At 34.0% G+C, this 16,609-nt stretch overlaps 3 protein-coding genes across 3 annotated transcripts in view; 1 reads left to right on the plus strand and 2 right to left on the minus strand.

Moving 5' to 3' along the window:
* Nucleotides 1-1,731, plus strand: part of LOC130808642 (uncharacterized) — a 2,059-nt gene extending 328 nt beyond the window's left edge. The window contains exons 2-7 of the mRNA XM_057674099.1: nt 361-486; nt 547-644; nt 818-824; nt 1,096-1,215; nt 1,303-1,415; nt 1,705-1,731. Of these exons, the coding sequence (XP_057530082.1) occupies nt 361-486; nt 547-644; nt 818-824; nt 1,096-1,215; nt 1,303-1,415; nt 1,705-1,731 (491 nt within the window). The remainder of the gene's footprint in view (nt 1-360; nt 487-546; nt 645-817; nt 825-1,095; nt 1,216-1,302; nt 1,416-1,704) is intronic.
* A 73-nt stretch (nt 1,732-1,804) lies between these two features.
* On the minus strand, nt 1,805-2,632 carry LOC130808652 (uncharacterized; the record flags this gene model as incomplete). Its single annotated transcript, XM_057674108.1, has 1 exon — nt 1,805-2,632. A coding segment is annotated over one exon (828 nt), but the record flags the coding sequence as incomplete, so codon positions are not given.
* A 4,976-nt stretch (nt 2,633-7,608) lies between these two features.
* Nucleotides 7,609-9,480, minus strand: LOC130823572 (probable calcium-binding protein CML18). The gene is made up of 2 exons (XM_057688228.1): nt 8,495-9,480; nt 7,609-7,985 (listed from the first exon to the last, which is right to left on the minus strand). Exon 1 carries the CDS (start codon nt 9,009-9,011, stop codon nt 8,517-8,519), a length of 495 nt encoding a protein of 164 aa, XP_057544211.1. The 5' UTR covers nt 9,012-9,480; the 3' UTR covers nt 7,609-7,985; nt 8,495-8,516.
* Nucleotides 9,481-16,609: the final 7,129 nt, after the last annotated feature.

Raw genomic sequence — 16,609 nt, forward strand, 5'->3', positions numbered from 1 at the left:
TGTTTGTTGCTGCAAGTTTTGTTGTTGCTACTGCTGTTGTTGTTGCTAGCATTGTTGTTGTTGTGTTTTTGTTGTTGTTGTTGATGTTGCTCTCATTGTTGTTGTTGCTGTTATTGTTGTTGATGATGATGTTTTTGTTGTTATAGTTGTTGTTGTTGTTGTTGTTGTTGTTGATGATGATGTTCTTGTTTTTGTTGTTATTAATGTTGTTGTTGCTATTGTTGTTGTTGTTGTTGTTGTTGTTGTTATTGTTGATGTTGTTTATATTGTTGTTGTTTTTGTTGTTATTGTTGTTCATATTGTTGTTGTTTTTGTTGTTGTTGTTGCTGTTGTTGTTGTTGTTGTTGTTGTTGGTTATAGTTGATGTTGTTGTTATTATTGGTAGTGGCGGTGTTGCTGTTGTTGCGGTGGTTGTCGTTGTTCCTGTTGTTGTTGTTGTTATTGTTGTGGTTGGTGTTGTTGTTACAATTGTTGTTATTTGCTATTGTTGTTGTTATTTCTATTGTTGTTGCTGATGTTGCTACTGTTGTTTCTCTATTGTTACAGTTGTTACTGCTTTTGTTGTTGTTGCCGTTGTTATTGTTGTTGTTGTTGGTGTTGTCGTAGATGCTTTTATTACTGCTATTGTTGTTGTTGATGCTACTGTTATTATTGTTGTTGTTGTTGTTGTTTTTGCTGTTATTGTTATTGTTGCTAGTGTTGTTGTTGTTGTTGTTGCTGCTATTATTGTTGTTCTTGTTGTTGTAGTTGCTACTACTACTGCTAGCTTTGTTGTTATATCTATTGTTGTTGTTGTTGTGGTTGTTGCTGCTACTAGCTTTGCAGTTGTTTCTGTTGTTTTTGTTTTTGTTGTTGTTGTTGTTGCTGTCATTGTTGTTGTTTTTAGTGATGTTGTTGTTGATGTTGCTGCTATTAATGTTGTTGTTGATATTGTTGCGAATGTTCTTTTTGTTGTTATTGTTGTGGTTATAGTTGATGTTGTTGCCTCTATGGTTGTTGTTGTTACTATTGTTGCTGATGTTGTTGTTGTTGTTGTTGTTGCAATTTATGTTGTTGCTACTGTTGTTGCTTTTACTGTTGTTTTTTCTGTTGTAGTTGTTGTTGTTGCTACTGTTGCTGTTGTTATTGCTATTGATGCTACTTTTGTTGTTGTTGTTTTTTTTGTTGTTGCTGCTGTGGCTACTGATGTTGTTGCTGTTGCTTTTGATATTGTTGGTTTTGTTGTTGTTGCTATTGTTGCTGATGTTGTTGTTGTTATTGTCGTTATTGTTGATGTTGTTGTTGGTGCTGCTTTTGTTGAAGTTCTTGCTGTTGTTGCATCTGTTGCTATTATTGCTATTACTTTTGCTACTGTTTTTGTTCCTGTTGCTCTTGTTGTAGTTGCTGCGACTACTGTTGATGTTGTTGTTCTTGTTGTTATTATTGATGCTTTTGTTGTTGTCATTGATATTATTACTATTGTTGCTGCTTGTTCTACTATTGTTGCTGTTATTATTGTTGTTGATGTTATTAATGTTGTTGCTATTTTTGATGCTATTATTGCTCTTATTGTTGTTGTTATTGTTGCTGTTGTTGCCTCTATAATTACTACTGTTGTTGTTGTTGTTATTGTTGTTGTTTTTATTGTTGTTATTATTGTTATTATTGTTACTGTTTCAGCTGTTGTTGCTATTATTATTGTTATTTTTGTTGTTACTGCTCCAGTTGCTGCTGTTGTTGCTGCTATCGTAGCTAATGCAGTCATATATGTTGAACTGTTGTTGTTGGTGGTGTTGTTGTTGTTGTGTGGTTGTTGTTGTCATTGTTATAGTTGATATTGTAGCATTGTTGATGTTGTTGCTGTTGTGATTACAGTTGTTGTTGTTGTTATCATGGTTGTTGTTACTGTTGCTGCGATTACTGTTATAGTTGTTGTTACTGCTATTGTTGCTATTGTTGTTGCTACTACAGTTGCTACTTTTGTTGTTGTTGTCATTGTTGTTTTTGTTGCTGTTGCTGTAGTTGCTGTTGCTATGCTATTGCTGCTACTATTGTTGTTATTATTGTTGTTGTTGCTACTCTTGTTGTTGTTGTTGTTTTTGTTGTTGTTGCTAGTTTTGTTGTTGTTTTTATTGTTATTGTTGTTGTTGCTACTGGCTTTGTTGTTGTTTCTGTTGTAGTCATGGTTGTTGTTGTTGTTGTTGTTGTTGTTTTTGTTTTTGTTGTTGTTTTTGTTGTCGTTGTTGTAGTCATTGTTGTTGTAGCTGCTGAACTTCTTGTTATTATTATTCTTGTTGTTATTGCTGTTGTTGTTGTTCTTATTGTTGATGATGATGTTGTTGTTGGTTATATTGTTGTTGTTGTTGTTATTGTTTTTATTGTTGTTGATATTGTTGCCTCTATGGTTCTTGTTATTGCTAGTGTTGTTGCTATTGTTATTGTTGTTGTTATTGAAGTTGTTGTTGTTGAAGTTGTTGTTGTTCTTGGGGTTGTTGTTGCTGCTGCTGTTTTTATTGTTGTTGTTGTTGTTGTTTTTGTTTTTGTTGTTGCAGCTATTGTTGTTGTTGCTATTGTTGCTACTATCTTTGTTGTTGCTGCAATTATAGCTAATATCGCCATTTATGTTGTTTTTGCTGTAGTTGTTGTGTTGCCGTTATTGTTGATAATGTTGCTATTGATGATTTGTTGTTGATGTTCTTGTTATTGTTGTTGTTGTTGTTGCTTTTGTTGTTGTTGTTATTGATGTTAATTTTGTTGCTATTGTTGTGGTTATTGTTGTTGTTGTTGGTGGCGATGTTATTGTTTTTGCTGTTGTTATTGTTGTTGTTGTTGCTGTTATTGCTATTGTTGTAGTAGTAGTTGTTGTTGCTGTTGGTTTTACTGTTGTTCTTATTGTTGTTGTTGGTGTGGTTACTAATGTTGCTTCTTTGGCTGTTGTTGCTGCTTTTGCTATTGTCGTTGTTGCTACTGCTATTGTTGCTGCCGTTGTTGCTGCTACTACTGTTGTTGTTGTTATTGCTGTTATTGCGGCTGTTATTGCTGTTGTTAATGTTCTTGCTGTAGTTGCTTCTGTTGCTATTGTTGCTGCTGTTGCTACTTCTATTGCTCCTGTTGCTTTATTGTTGCTGCTGCTTCTATTGCTCCTGTTGTAGTTGCAGCAGTTGTTGTTGTTGTTGTTGTTGTTGTTGATGCTTTTGTTGTTGTCATTGCTATTGTTACCGCTATTGTTGCTGCTTGTTCTACTGTTGTTGTTGTTGTTGTTAATGTTGTTGCAGTTGTTGATGATTTTGTTGTTGTCATTGCAATTGTTATTGTTATTGTTGCTTGTTCTACTATTGTGGTTGTTATTGATGTTGTAGCTATTATTAATGTTGTTGTTGCTATGGTTGATCTTGTTGTTATTGTTGTTGTTGTTGTTAGTGTTGTTGTTGTTTGCCTCTATAGTTACTTGTGGTGCTGTTGTTGTCGGTGTTGCTATTATTGCAATTGTTGTTGTTATTGCTATATTTATTGTTGCTGATGTTGTTGTTATTGTTGTTGTTTTTGTTGTTGCAGCTATTATTGTTGCTATTGTTGTTGTTGTTGTTGTTGTTATTGTTGTTGTTGTTAGTTTACATGTTACTGTTGTCATTGCTGCTATTGTAACTAACGTTGTCATTTATGTTGTTGTTGGTGGTGGTGGTGTTGCGTGGTTATTTTTATTGTCGTTGTTTTTATTGTTAATGGTATTGTTGTTTTGTTGTTGTTATTGTTGTTGTTGTTGCGGTTTCTATTGTTATTGTTGTTGTTGTTGTTGTTGTTATGGTTGTTGTTGTTGTTATTGTTGTTATTGTTATTACTATTTTTGTTGGTGTTGTTGGTGTTGCAATGACTATTATTATTGTTGTTGTTGTTGTTGTTGTTGTTGTTGTTGTGGTTGTTTTTGTTGTTGTTGTTGTTGTTGTTACTATTGTTGTTGGTGTTGCTGCTATTGTTGTTGTTGTTGTTGTTGTTGCTACTACTGTTGTTGTTGTTGCTACTACTATTGTTGTTGTTTTTGCTTTTGTTCTTGTTATTGTTGTAGCTATTATTGTTGTTGCTGCTACTGTTGTTGTTGTTGTTGCTGCAGCTAGTTTCGCTGTTGTTTTTGTGGTTGCTTTTGTTGTTGTTTTTATTGTTGATGTCATTGTTGTTGTTGTTGTTGGTTTTGTTGTTGTTATTGTTACTGTTGTTATTGTTGTTGCTGCTTTTGTTGTTGTTGTTGTTGCTACTGCTACTGATGCTAATGGGGGTTATGTTATTGTTGTTGTTGCGCTTTTGTTGTCATTGTTGTTTCTGTTATCGTTGTTGTTGTTGTTGTTGCTGCTGCTATTGTTAATACTACTTTACTGCTATTGTTGTTGGTGGTGTTGTTATTGTTATGAAATTAGTAAGTTTGGGCTTTATGAGTATAACTACCCAAATCATATAAGGCAATACTAAAAATACTCAAGCTATACTATGCGTCATATATGGGAAATTAAACGTCAAGTATCCTTTTAAAGGCTTTTTAAGCCACTAACTTGCATAAATTTTGTCAAAATTGATTTATTTGACATGAAAATTAGCATATAACACTAATTAGTACTCTACTACCTCCAATTCAATTTAGTTGTCCCATTTGGTTTGGGCACAAATATTAAGAAAATGAAGGGACAACCTAAATAGTAGACCCGTGTGTAATATTGGGTACTTTTAATATTAGAAAATGAAGGAACCACCTAAAATAATAGACACAACATTTGGTATCTATAGTATTAAAAAAATAAGAGAACCACCTAAAAGTGTATATTTTAAAATGGAAATGAGACAATAGAAGTGAATTGTCCAAATAAAAAAGGGAATAACTAAATAGAATAGGAGGGAGTATTATATATTACTGTTTTGAAATTGCTTGATTTGAAAGGTAGACATATATGCAAAATTAAGTGTCAAGTAGTCTTTTTAAGGCTTTTTTAAATTATTAACTTATATAAGCTAGATCATTCTTGATTTGTTTGATATAAAACTTAGCACACAACGCTAATTAGTATATATTACAGTTTCGAAATGATTAGACTTGAAAAAATAGTCATATTATGTGTGAAATTACGTTTCAAGTAGCCTTTTACCGGCTTTTTAAGCTCTAATTTGCATTACCTAGGTCACTCTTGATTTCCTTCACAAGAAATTTGATACATAAAAAAATTCGTATATATTACGATATTAAGATGGTTAGACTTGAAAAATAGACATGTGTAAAATTAAGTATTAAGTAGCTTTTTAAGCCACTAACTTGCATAAAATAGGTTATTTTTGATTTGTTTGACATAAAATTGAAACACTGTACTAATTAGTAAGTAATATAGTTTTAAATAGTTAGACTTAAAAAATAAGTACATGTGCAAAATTACATACCAAGTAGCCTTTTAAGGCTTTTTAAGCCACTAAATTATACTCTCTTCGCTCCTTAAAAAAGTTCATACAAAGAATGTTTACAGGAATTATGAAAGATAAAATTTTTTTAACGATGGATATATTATTTTTTAAATGATAAATTTATTGAGAAAAAGTGGTGACTTTAGACTTTAACAAAATATTAAAAGAAAATTAGTGAAAAAAAAAATCATAACCACAACTATAAGAAAATGTATTTCATAACTAATATTGCTTTTAAGTAAATAGACAAAAAATAGGCATACCTATGAAACATGTTGCAAGTAGCCTTTTTAAAGCGTTTTGTTTTTCAAACGGATTTTAAATTGAATCAATTAAAAATTTTTCTGATATATTAGTACGCACGATAACAAAATGTTATTGATTACAACAACTGCATGATATGATATATAAACGAAAATGATCTGTTGTCACGAAAAAAAAAGCATAAAATTTTAAAAAGGTATTTCACGCTCTTATATTTTAATTACGGTAACAATAATATGTTAAAAAATCCATTGTACTTTTTTTAATTATGTTTAGGTATTAGATACACCAAGAGAAAAACGTCCTTTAACTAAGAGCCAAATCGAAAATATCAGGAACAAGACTGCATCGTTTCTTTCGAGTTTAAGCACATGGTAGAGTTGAAGTGTATATATACATATATATACATATATACATATATATATATATATACATATATATATATACATACATATATATATATATATATATATATATATATATATTGCATGCGAGCGGCCTTACTTGCATGTAATTTTTTTATGTTTTTACTTGATAGCTAATCTTGATCGAGCGGGCTTAAATTGTCTAAACTTGTTGTCTAAGCCCGTCCATTTTTCAAGCTGGATGGGCCGATTATTCCTAGCAAGCCAAGAATTAGCTCCAATTCACTACTTTGCCCAAAGATTGCGCTGTCGTACCCTTTTGATAAACCTAACTAGTTGGCCACTTTTGAGAATAAGGATCACCAAAATCGCTTTGCAATAATACTACTATTCTTAATCCAGGAGGGTGTTCTGCTTAGACTCCTTTGGCCTGCAAGTTCATCTAGACTCCTAGTGTGGGGTTGACTAAAAAAACAAAAAAGCAACGAAATTATATAGTCCTAAGAAATTTCCAATTCCCTTAACACATAGGAATTGACTCACCAAGCATCCCCTACGTCCATGACCAAATTTTGTTACCTCACTCTTTGGCGAATTAGATTTTCTACTCATAGTTGTTCAATCATTGATAAGGCAAACATATGCCTAATTATATTAAAGGTTTGCGACTAATTCTATATTTGGGTAAAGAGAAATGAAGGTAAAGAAAGGGGAAGGATTTGAAAGAATAGAGATATCTTGTTTGGATAACAAAAAGGGAGGGAACGGAGTTGGAGGGGAGGGCTTTGGAGGGAAAACATACACAAATTTTATTAAAAATATAATTTCTCCTAAGGTGGAAAGATTTTAAAGGAAAACACTTATTTTCCTTCTATTTCTCTTCCTTTCCCTTCTAATTAATCAAGATGCACTCTCCCTCCTTATCCCTCTCCTTCCTTCCCCTTCCGTTCCCTTCTCCTTCTCTTTCTTTTTTTCTTTTCTAATTTGCTATCTAAACATAGTATAAATGATTTTGTTTAAAACCTTTTGATGTATTATGCAATTCTCTTCCATGATCCTTGGTTGATAGACTGAAGATGGAAATTTGTTATCTTTTTTTTCTTCCCGAATGATAAGTGATCCGAGAAGGTTCTTTAAAATTCATAAAGACATCAATAGAGTTAGGTAAATGTGTGACGTTGTCCACCCTTCTAGATTTATGGAAAAGAACTTGCTTAGAGTAGCATCACAATTGGCATGACTACCTTTGGCTTTAGCTTTTGTAGAAATGTCACAAGTGGTAAAAATTCTGGAGCGATAACCCAAGAACCCTAGACCCTCGACACTAACCTACAGGTTGATCCAAGGTGAACCATTATGAGTAATTACAGGTATATAATGATGAGAATTCTATCTCCACATCCAAATAATTATAGGCAGATCTCGGGTCTTAGTCCACCTGCACTGATGGTTTGATTGAGCTCACTCATGGCTAGACTGCCATAACTAATAACAACATGAGTCATCATGAGAAAGTTATGGCGTTAGGGTATCGAGATGATTTGATGCAGGTCAAAAAACACGCAGTTACTCTAACATTCAACATTAGAGGATTTCTTAATAGGCAGCAAAGGTTAAAAGAAAAGGTTATACAAATAGGCTATGCTCATTAAAATATGTTGATAAGATTTGGTTTTCATGCAATTCAATCGCTGACTATTGCGGGCAATTTACACAGCTGTAGACATGGACATTTCCAAATGCCTATCTTCACTGATGGCTTCACTGACAAGGGGAGCAGGTGCACTCATCTGTCAGAATCTCAACCTTAAACATCCATCGAGATGAAGCGAGGATGATCCTAACACTTAACTTCAACTAGTGTTACCATATGTTCTCCTGTTCCTTAGAATATCTGTGTGTGTACTGATAGCAAGAGTCCAACATCATGTTTGTTTCTCCCTGATTCCCAAATTTTGCAACAGGTTAGTTTGAAACAACCATAAAAGTCCTGTATTTGCAAAATTTAAAGACATAGTCCCAAATCGTATTCCTAACAGGCCATTAGATTAAAAGAAATCAAGTGCTAGAGTAAATTACTAATCTATAACCGATGAACTATCTCAGAGTGGTTTAAGGAAAGTCAATCCACAATTCAAAAATACCAATTCTTGAAAATTAAGTCTTAATCATCCACAATTGTTTTATCAAAGATGATCAAAACATATCAATAAAAAACCAACTTCATCAACTTTCTGCACAAATCCTGGTTATATACATATACAAACAGAAAAAAAATATCAATTTCAAACATTTAAGTCATCCAAAAAACATGAAAAAAATCAACACAGGTGTATAGAATCATGGGCAAAGGACTGAAACTGATAGAATATATAATAAAATATCATCACCGATTGTTGAACAGAAAACATGTATACTCAAGAAGGAAAAATAAAGGTCTAGATACTCACAAACCAACACAACCACCTTGATTCAAGTCCAACAATTATCAAAGGCGGCAGAGGTAATAGCTTGAGCGAATTCCTGAAAACTAATACAACCATCACCATCTGTATCAGCTTCCTTAATCATACCAGTAAGTTCCTCAGCAGTCAAAGCATGGCCAAGTTTGGCCATCGAATGGGCGAGTTCGGCCGCAGTGATCACACCATTACCATCTCTATCAAACATCTTAAACAATTGCTTAAGTTGTTCTTCGCTGTAAGGACATTTTGCTGGGATAAGATCAGGGGAAACAAGAGAAATAAACTCTGAGAATTCAATCATTCCATTATTATTCTTATCTGCTGCTTGAATAAGGGTTTCTAGCTGATCTTCGCTAGGCTTTAACCCTAACGATCGTAATAATGATCCTAACTCTAATTGAGTTAATTTCCCATCGTTGTTTCGATCAAATGTTCTGAATATTTCCCTTAATTCTGCAATTTGATCGTCTTCTAATTTAACTCCTTCTTTGTTATTACTCATCCCTCTATTAATTTCTCACAGCAATTGATCAAATTGAACAATTTTCTCACAATTGTTCTGAGATCGAGAAAAGAGAATGATTAGATTTGTTTTGCGAGAAATTTGAGGTCGAATGATTAAAGAATTTGACCTAGAAATTGCGGAAATGCCAAAAATATCGGATCAAATTGGGATAATTACGGATCTGGAGAAAAAAAAAGTTGGGGAATGTTGAAGAAAGTGATTATTGGAATTTGGTGGTAAGTCAACCACAAAAGCTACTCAATTATTGATATCGATTAACAACCAAATTTGCCGAAAGGATGATGAAAATAGAGCAATAATTTAGTAATTGGGAGTAGAAGAAAATGATGAAAATAAGAAAAAATTACATTAATTTGATTGAATTGAAAAACAATTTAAGATTGATTGCAAGGAAGAAAGACAGAGTCAAACGGTAGGCAGTTTTCAAATACGGTTGGAAGCCAATTTATGTGTGTCCCGCTATTCACGTTTGAATGGATTATCTAGAAGTATTATATTTATTAATTTTATGATTTTAGATTTTTCTTTAAAATTCTTCTAATTTTCAATATTTTTCAAAATTTTTAATTGTAAACATAAAAGCTAATTTATTGAAAATATATTGGTGAATATTGTTAAAATTAAAGTGTGGAAAGTAATTACAAATGAAGAAAGTCTGTTTTACTACATACTCTCTTGCATCTGTAATGAGAATCATCATTGTATTTTTAAGTTTAGTTTTAAGTAGAATAAGAAATAAGATATAATATAAAAAATAGGTTGATGGAATAATAATGAGAATAAATGAGATAAAAAAAAGTGCAAACTATGATAGATTTAAGTTAGATAGAGAAGCCTAAGTCAGAATAAGTCAACAAAAAGGCATTAACAGCATAACAACGAGGTCTGATCCATGACATATTGCTTATAAGCAACCTTCAAGGCCTCAACATAGGCCTTATAATAAGCAAGAACCTTCGTCCTCTCCATGTTCTTAAAAAAAGATCTCTCTGCCTCCAGCCTAATAATTTCATTTTTGCAGAGTGATAGTACTCTTTCAACTTACTCAAGCTCAATTGCTAAGTTTTAATAAGGGATTTATGTCCATCAACTTGGCACCCGAGACACAAAAGCTTTGCCTCCCTATCAACAACATTTTACAACAGCCAAAGAATCCAAGACTCTCTTAATATCCCGCTGAACTTGGCAAGCCGGTTTTACCCTTTTCACAGTAAGAATCACTACTATTGGATGAGGGTAGCTTGGGACTAAATCTCAACAACTAGCCCTCCAATCTTACCTTCCATGATAAAGAATTTATTTTGCTCCCTAGCAGAAGAACTTTTTTTTAAAGCTCTCCTAATCTGAGCCAAAAAGTCCATACTAGCCTCCAAACTCTGAACGCATTGTTAGTATCCTCAACCTCGGATTAGTGAGTACGAGGCAAGAGGGCACATATCTCAGTCATCCTAGCATGGTACAACTACAAAAGAATGGCAAGAAATAGTTTTAGTGAATAGACTAAGTTAAAAGTAGGTTAGGGAAAATTTATAGACAACTCACCTCAATAAGGTTATACCTAACCCTATGCCTTTGTGAGGAAGGCTCTTCAAAAACATGGTCATTAACTGGACGCTTGACTTTATCTTGGTGTCTTGTAAAAAAGAAAATGAGAATAAAAGATAAATAAAACAAGAATTATATTGAGGGTGGAATAACAAAGAGCCACAAGTTTCAAACTTGCCAGGAACTTCCACTTGAGAGATAGAAGGTTGGTTCATGTTAGACTAGGCTTCAACTAGCTCTTTAAGCTAAGCTTCCAAAAATTTGAAAAAAATAAGAACATTTAACAACTTTATTCCAATAACAAGCTTAGTGAAAATTTTATTCCCAAAATAAGCGTTCGTACATCCAAACCTAGGCTTGGTGTAATGTCGCTGTTACTAACAGCGATATAAAAAAAAATTAGTAAAGCCTCAAGTCGCTGTTACTAACAGCGACCTAATGCGTTTTAAGTTTCCAGTCCTCCTTCTTCTTCGTCATTTCAGTTTAGTTTTTCATTCCAATCTACGAGATCTCCCTCTTCTTTCCACCATTAAAATCAACTTCAATCCTTCAATTAATCTCATCAAATTTCAAGTTTGTACTAGTAATTACGCTTGTCGTCTTCCTACGTTCACTTAAGATACTATTTTTTTTTGCTTTTTTCCATTTTTGAAAATTAGGTTCACAACATGTTCATGAAATTTCACATAACTGCAGGTTCTTAAACTTGAAATTTAGTACTTGTTGTTGATTTACAGCCTATTAAGGTACGTTTTTATTATAAATTTTTTAGTTCTTGTTGAATTTAAAATGTATGTCATTTTTGGTGGTCATTTACACTTATACTCTATGAATATGTCAAATGTACTTGTTATTTGCCATGATCTTCATATTGAGGTTGTTTGTTCATGAATTTAATCTAGAAAATGTTTTAGTTTAATGTAGAGAATGTTTAAATGCAAAACTTAAATTTAATCAATTTTGTTATGTAGTATATATTTATAAACCTAATGGTGATGTTGATTTTGTACGTATTGTTGTAGAAATGGTTTTATTTCGTGTGACTATTGTATGCTTTAGGAATGGTTCAATTCGATCAAGTAGTAACAATGTTAAGTATGTTGGGGGAAGACGTAAACTGTTTGCATGCAACTCAAACATGGATTTGAATGAATTTAAACATTTTATATGCTCTAAGATTGGCATTGACACTACAAGAAGTACTGTTAATGTAAGTTTTAAGTACAATATGAGTGGAGATTTGTTAGCTTTTCCGGTTGAGGATGAGGAGGTTATAGATGCAATGTGGGAGTGTTCAAAGTCTACCTCTACTCCTTTTTTAGAGTTATATGTAGAAGAGGTACCCCTGGGGAATCAAGATATTAATGTTGTGGAAACAAATGCATTCCTGAATGTAACCTCTTCAGCTCCTTCTCATACGCCCTTCCCTACACAAGAAATCCAAAATCCCTTTATGCCATCTTCCTCTTATCCTTCTAATGAACCCAATCAACTTCAAAACTAAGTCTCAAATGATGATACTTTTAACTTAGAAGATACAAATGAGCCTTGGGGTGATGTTAATAGTGAGAGTAATGAATTCGTAGAAGCTCCTTCAGAGGACGATGTGGGTGTTGACGAGGAGGCTCTAGCTAATGACATGAGCTTAGGCAACATTACGACAATCATTGCTCCTACACCTTATGCACTAGTTCCCCCTGTAGATGAACACGTTGAGGACAACTCTTGGAGGTCTTGGGTTTTTGTGATACAACCTACACCGATGAAGGAGAGTTTCAAAAGGGTATGATGTTTGATAACAAGGATGCGTTGTTGGATGCTATTAGATTGTATCATATTCATAGGAACGTTGCGTACCGAACTGAGACTTCAAATCAAACCGTGCTCACCTTGAAGTGTAAGAGAGAGTGTGCTTGGAGACTTAGGGCTAGGAAGAGCTCCTATTCACCTTCATGGAAGATTGTTACATATAAAGGGAAGCATGGGGGTTGTGTATTAAGTGCTGAAAATGTGTCAGCTGGACACATTCATTTAACATCTTCCGTGATTAACAATCTTATTAGAAATTGTGTTGCTGATGACCCATCAATTAAGGTCTCTGTGGTATGACAAATGGTGAAAGACCAATTTGGTGTCGAAGTGACCTATAAGCGGGCATGGTGTGCTAACAGCAAGCCCTTCTCTCCATCTATGGTACATGGGAAGATTCTTATCCTCTTCTTCCATGCTTCTTGAAAGCATTGTAAGTTTCTAACCCCAGGACTGTAGTTGAGTGGTTCTTTAAGAAAGATAATGATGTTGGTGTTTACGTCCGTCCTAGTATTAGAACTTTCCAACATGTGTTCTGGGCTTTAAACATAGTATTGAGGGGTTTAAGTATTGCAAACCCCTTATTGCCATTGACGGAACACACTTGTATGTTAAGTATCGCCATACATTATTAACTGCGATTGCTCAAGATGGCAACAAGGAATCTTCCCGCTTGCCTTTGCTTTGGTCGAGAAAGAATATGCATAGCCACGTGGTCTTGGTTTATGGCGTGTGTTTGTAAGCATATGATGCATAGTCCAGGTTTATGTGTTATTCCGATAGACATGCGGGCATTCTAGCAACCATGGAGGAGCCGGAATGGCAACCTCCGAATGCCCATCATAGGTTTTACTTGCGGCATTTGTTAAGTAACTTCAACCGTCAAAAGGGTAATGTAAAGTTGAAGAAGATGTATGGAAGGACTGCAGAGCAAAGACAACCACATAAGGTCATCGAGGGATTGAAGGCCATTGGTGTTGCTAATCGAGAAGCTCTTTTTTGGATTGATCAAGTTGGTGATATGTGTAAATGGTCAATATGTCATGATGGAGAGCATCTGTACCTCTAATTTGCTTCGACATAGTCGAAGTGCATCTCCCTGAGCGCGTACTGCGCCAATTTGGGATGGTACATGGCATCCCGCCGCCATATGACACAGAGGTGGAGCTCCATCACAGCTCACGCAAGGGTCGGGATCCCAAGAACTGGCTCGAGATCAACTGGCGCCATGTCGCTCGTTAGGAGCACAGGCTAGAGCTACTGGCCCAAGGTGCGCCAATCGAGGCTATAGGCGCACCTACTTCGCCGGATTACATGCCGTGGTTCCTCTTCATCACTCTCGATGGATGACACCACGAGGTATCATCGCCGCAGCCCAGTACGCTCCAGCAGCACCGACAATGACACACTTTGTAAGTATTCTTGAACGTTGATTATTATCCATAGAACTTACACGTTATACTTTTCATTAATACTTAAGTCGTAATGCAGGCACAGGGCATTGCATCTGTCATCAGCTCCACCCAAGAGGAGCCTGTACGGGAGATTGCCCAAGGCATACTCCTAGGGACGCAGTTTCACCACTTCATTCCAGAAGTGACTATGCCCGACACCATTATGTACGAGTACGGGTCATCTCCTCATCATGCCAACGTTCATCTTGAGGAGGTTGACTTAACGTGCCCCGACTACGGTGTCGGGTCCTCACAGGGTGCTACATCATCACAATATTAATCACCTCCCCTACCCGAGCGTCATGCGACGACCTCTTACTATCGTAGGAGGCGTCGTAAACCGTCACAGTTAGACAGGGTACAGGAGGAGGATTAGAATTAGAATACTGTTTGTATATATTGACCATTAGTGACATTTTATATATGTTGAACATTTGTACAAATTCAGTATTTGTAACATTTGGACTTTTGTGTATAATTTGTAATATATATATAGATGTATATATTTTTATCGTATTATCACACGTTTATTATGAATGAAATGATGTTAAGTACTCAAAATTTTCGGCGATGAATCATTCCGCCAAGAATGCAGTATGAATTAAATCAAAAATAAAAAGACAAACATATTCAAATATGGAAAATGCTCTTGAAAATTCAATAGAATTTCATTCATGTTCAACGAATACATATCAAATTACATAGTTCATTTGTTAAGTTAAACCACCGTCGCTAACTAAGATTGCTTCTTAAACTTTCTCATAATCCTTTCAGTCTCTTCTTTCCTATGTGCCATATCAACTATTTGTCTCTTGAGATTAAAAACCTCATCTTTAAGCTCTTGTTTTTCTTTTTCAAGCCGTATTATTAGGTGTCTTTGCCATTTGGTACCCTCCGGATCAATCCATCTAAAGTATGTGCATCATAATCCTTCAACCAAGTAGAAAGGACAAGCAACAAAATCACGCCCAGGATTGAAGTCGCTCCAATCTGTATTAATCTCAACTTCATAACCACAATCACAAAGCTCTTCAATAGAATGCTCCTTTGACATCTACGGAACACATATAATATAGTAGCGTAAGTAAACATTCAAAAATAATATTAACATTTATAAATTGAGAATAAGACTAACATAATAACTTATGTTACCTTTTCAAAATTGATTCACTAGAACAAGAATGATGTAGATTGGATACAATGAAGTAGGGAAATGATGGAGTTATTTATAGAACATAATTACAACGGCTATTTTCAACTTCATAACGGCTATTTTTCAAATTAACAACGGCTAGTTTAATTCGTACAAGAAAGTCAAAAAAAAATTGAGTCAAGCCTCAAGTCGCTGTTACTCAAGTCGTTGTTAGTAATAGCGACATTAAGGTTTGACCTGTCAAGCCTAAAGTCGCTGCTAGTAACAGCGACATTAAGGTTTGACTGGTCAACTCCTTAAGTCGCTGTTACTAACAGCGACTTGAGGCTTGACTCAATTTTTTTCTTTATTTCGCTGTTATTAACAGCGACATTACACCAAGCCTAGGTTTGGATGTACGGACGCTTATTTTGGAAATAAAGTTTTCACGAAGCTTTTTTTGAAATAAAGTTGTTAAATAATCTTATTTTATTTAAATTTTCCTAAGTTTCCCTGTTCCAATCACCTACTCTATCAAAACCTAAAAAGGCTACTACGGAGGAGTTTTCACAAAGTGTAAAATTCCTCAATCTTAATTATACTAGGTCTTAGTTAGGTCTCGGTAGAATTATTAATGTTCGTTAGAAGTCTTAAGGTCAGTTGGTCAATCTAGTATCTTATGTGGTGTATGTTGTAATTGTATACTCGAGAATGTATTGAGAAAAGACTTTAGGATTTAGTTCAATTTTGAGGATGAAGTTCTTTTCAATGGGTATAAGATAATATTTGATAAACTAATATTGGGGAATTTAAAATAAATATTAGAATGAGAATTATTTTGGTTTAGAGAATAATTAGTTTGATATACAATTGTGGAATAAGTCAAAGAAGAGAATTGAGCCTAAGTATCCGACTAATATTAAAAGCTATCCATCTTCTATGTTTCTAACAGAAATTCTCCTGAGAGATCGTCTTTATAAGAGACGGCTCTCCACACCCAAGCCCAACAATTAAAAAAAAAGAGAAAAATCTAAAAACTAACGCACGCGTTTGATCCTATTTGGAGTTGGTGTTATAACCTATTGAAGTTAGTGTTATAACTTATTGAAGTTGGTATTATAACCTATTAAAATTGATATTTAGAATTGATGTTATAACCTATTCAAATTGGTATTATAACCTATTTGGAGATACCAACTTTAATAGGTTATAATGCCAACTCATAGAGGTAATAATACCAACATCAATAGGTTACAACACCAACTTTAAATAGTATTACACAGCGCGCGTTTTCTGATAGTTATTTTTTTTTTATTAATAATGGGTCAGCCCATTTGAAATGCATCTTTTATAAATTAACTACGACATATTTCCGTGCAATGCACAAATGTGTTAGTTTGTTAATTTATAGAAATTATATTGGAAATTTTTACAATCATAAATATAATTTTTTATCGTATAAAAAAACATAATTTTTCGTTACTTATTAATTTGGTAAAATCATTTAAAATCATAGTACATATACGTTTTATTCTATTATGTAAGTCACTTTTTATTCTACTTTTCTTTCTATTTCTTTATCTTTAGTATTTGATATGATATGATTAATGATATTTGCTATTATTGCAGTTCAT

This window comes from Amaranthus tricolor, chromosome 1, assembly GCF_026212465.1.
Source record: "Amaranthus tricolor cultivar Red isolate AtriRed21 chromosome 1, ASM2621246v1, whole genome shotgun sequence".
NCBI classification, from domain to species: Eukaryota; Viridiplantae; Streptophyta; class Magnoliopsida; order Caryophyllales; family Amaranthaceae; genus Amaranthus; species Amaranthus tricolor.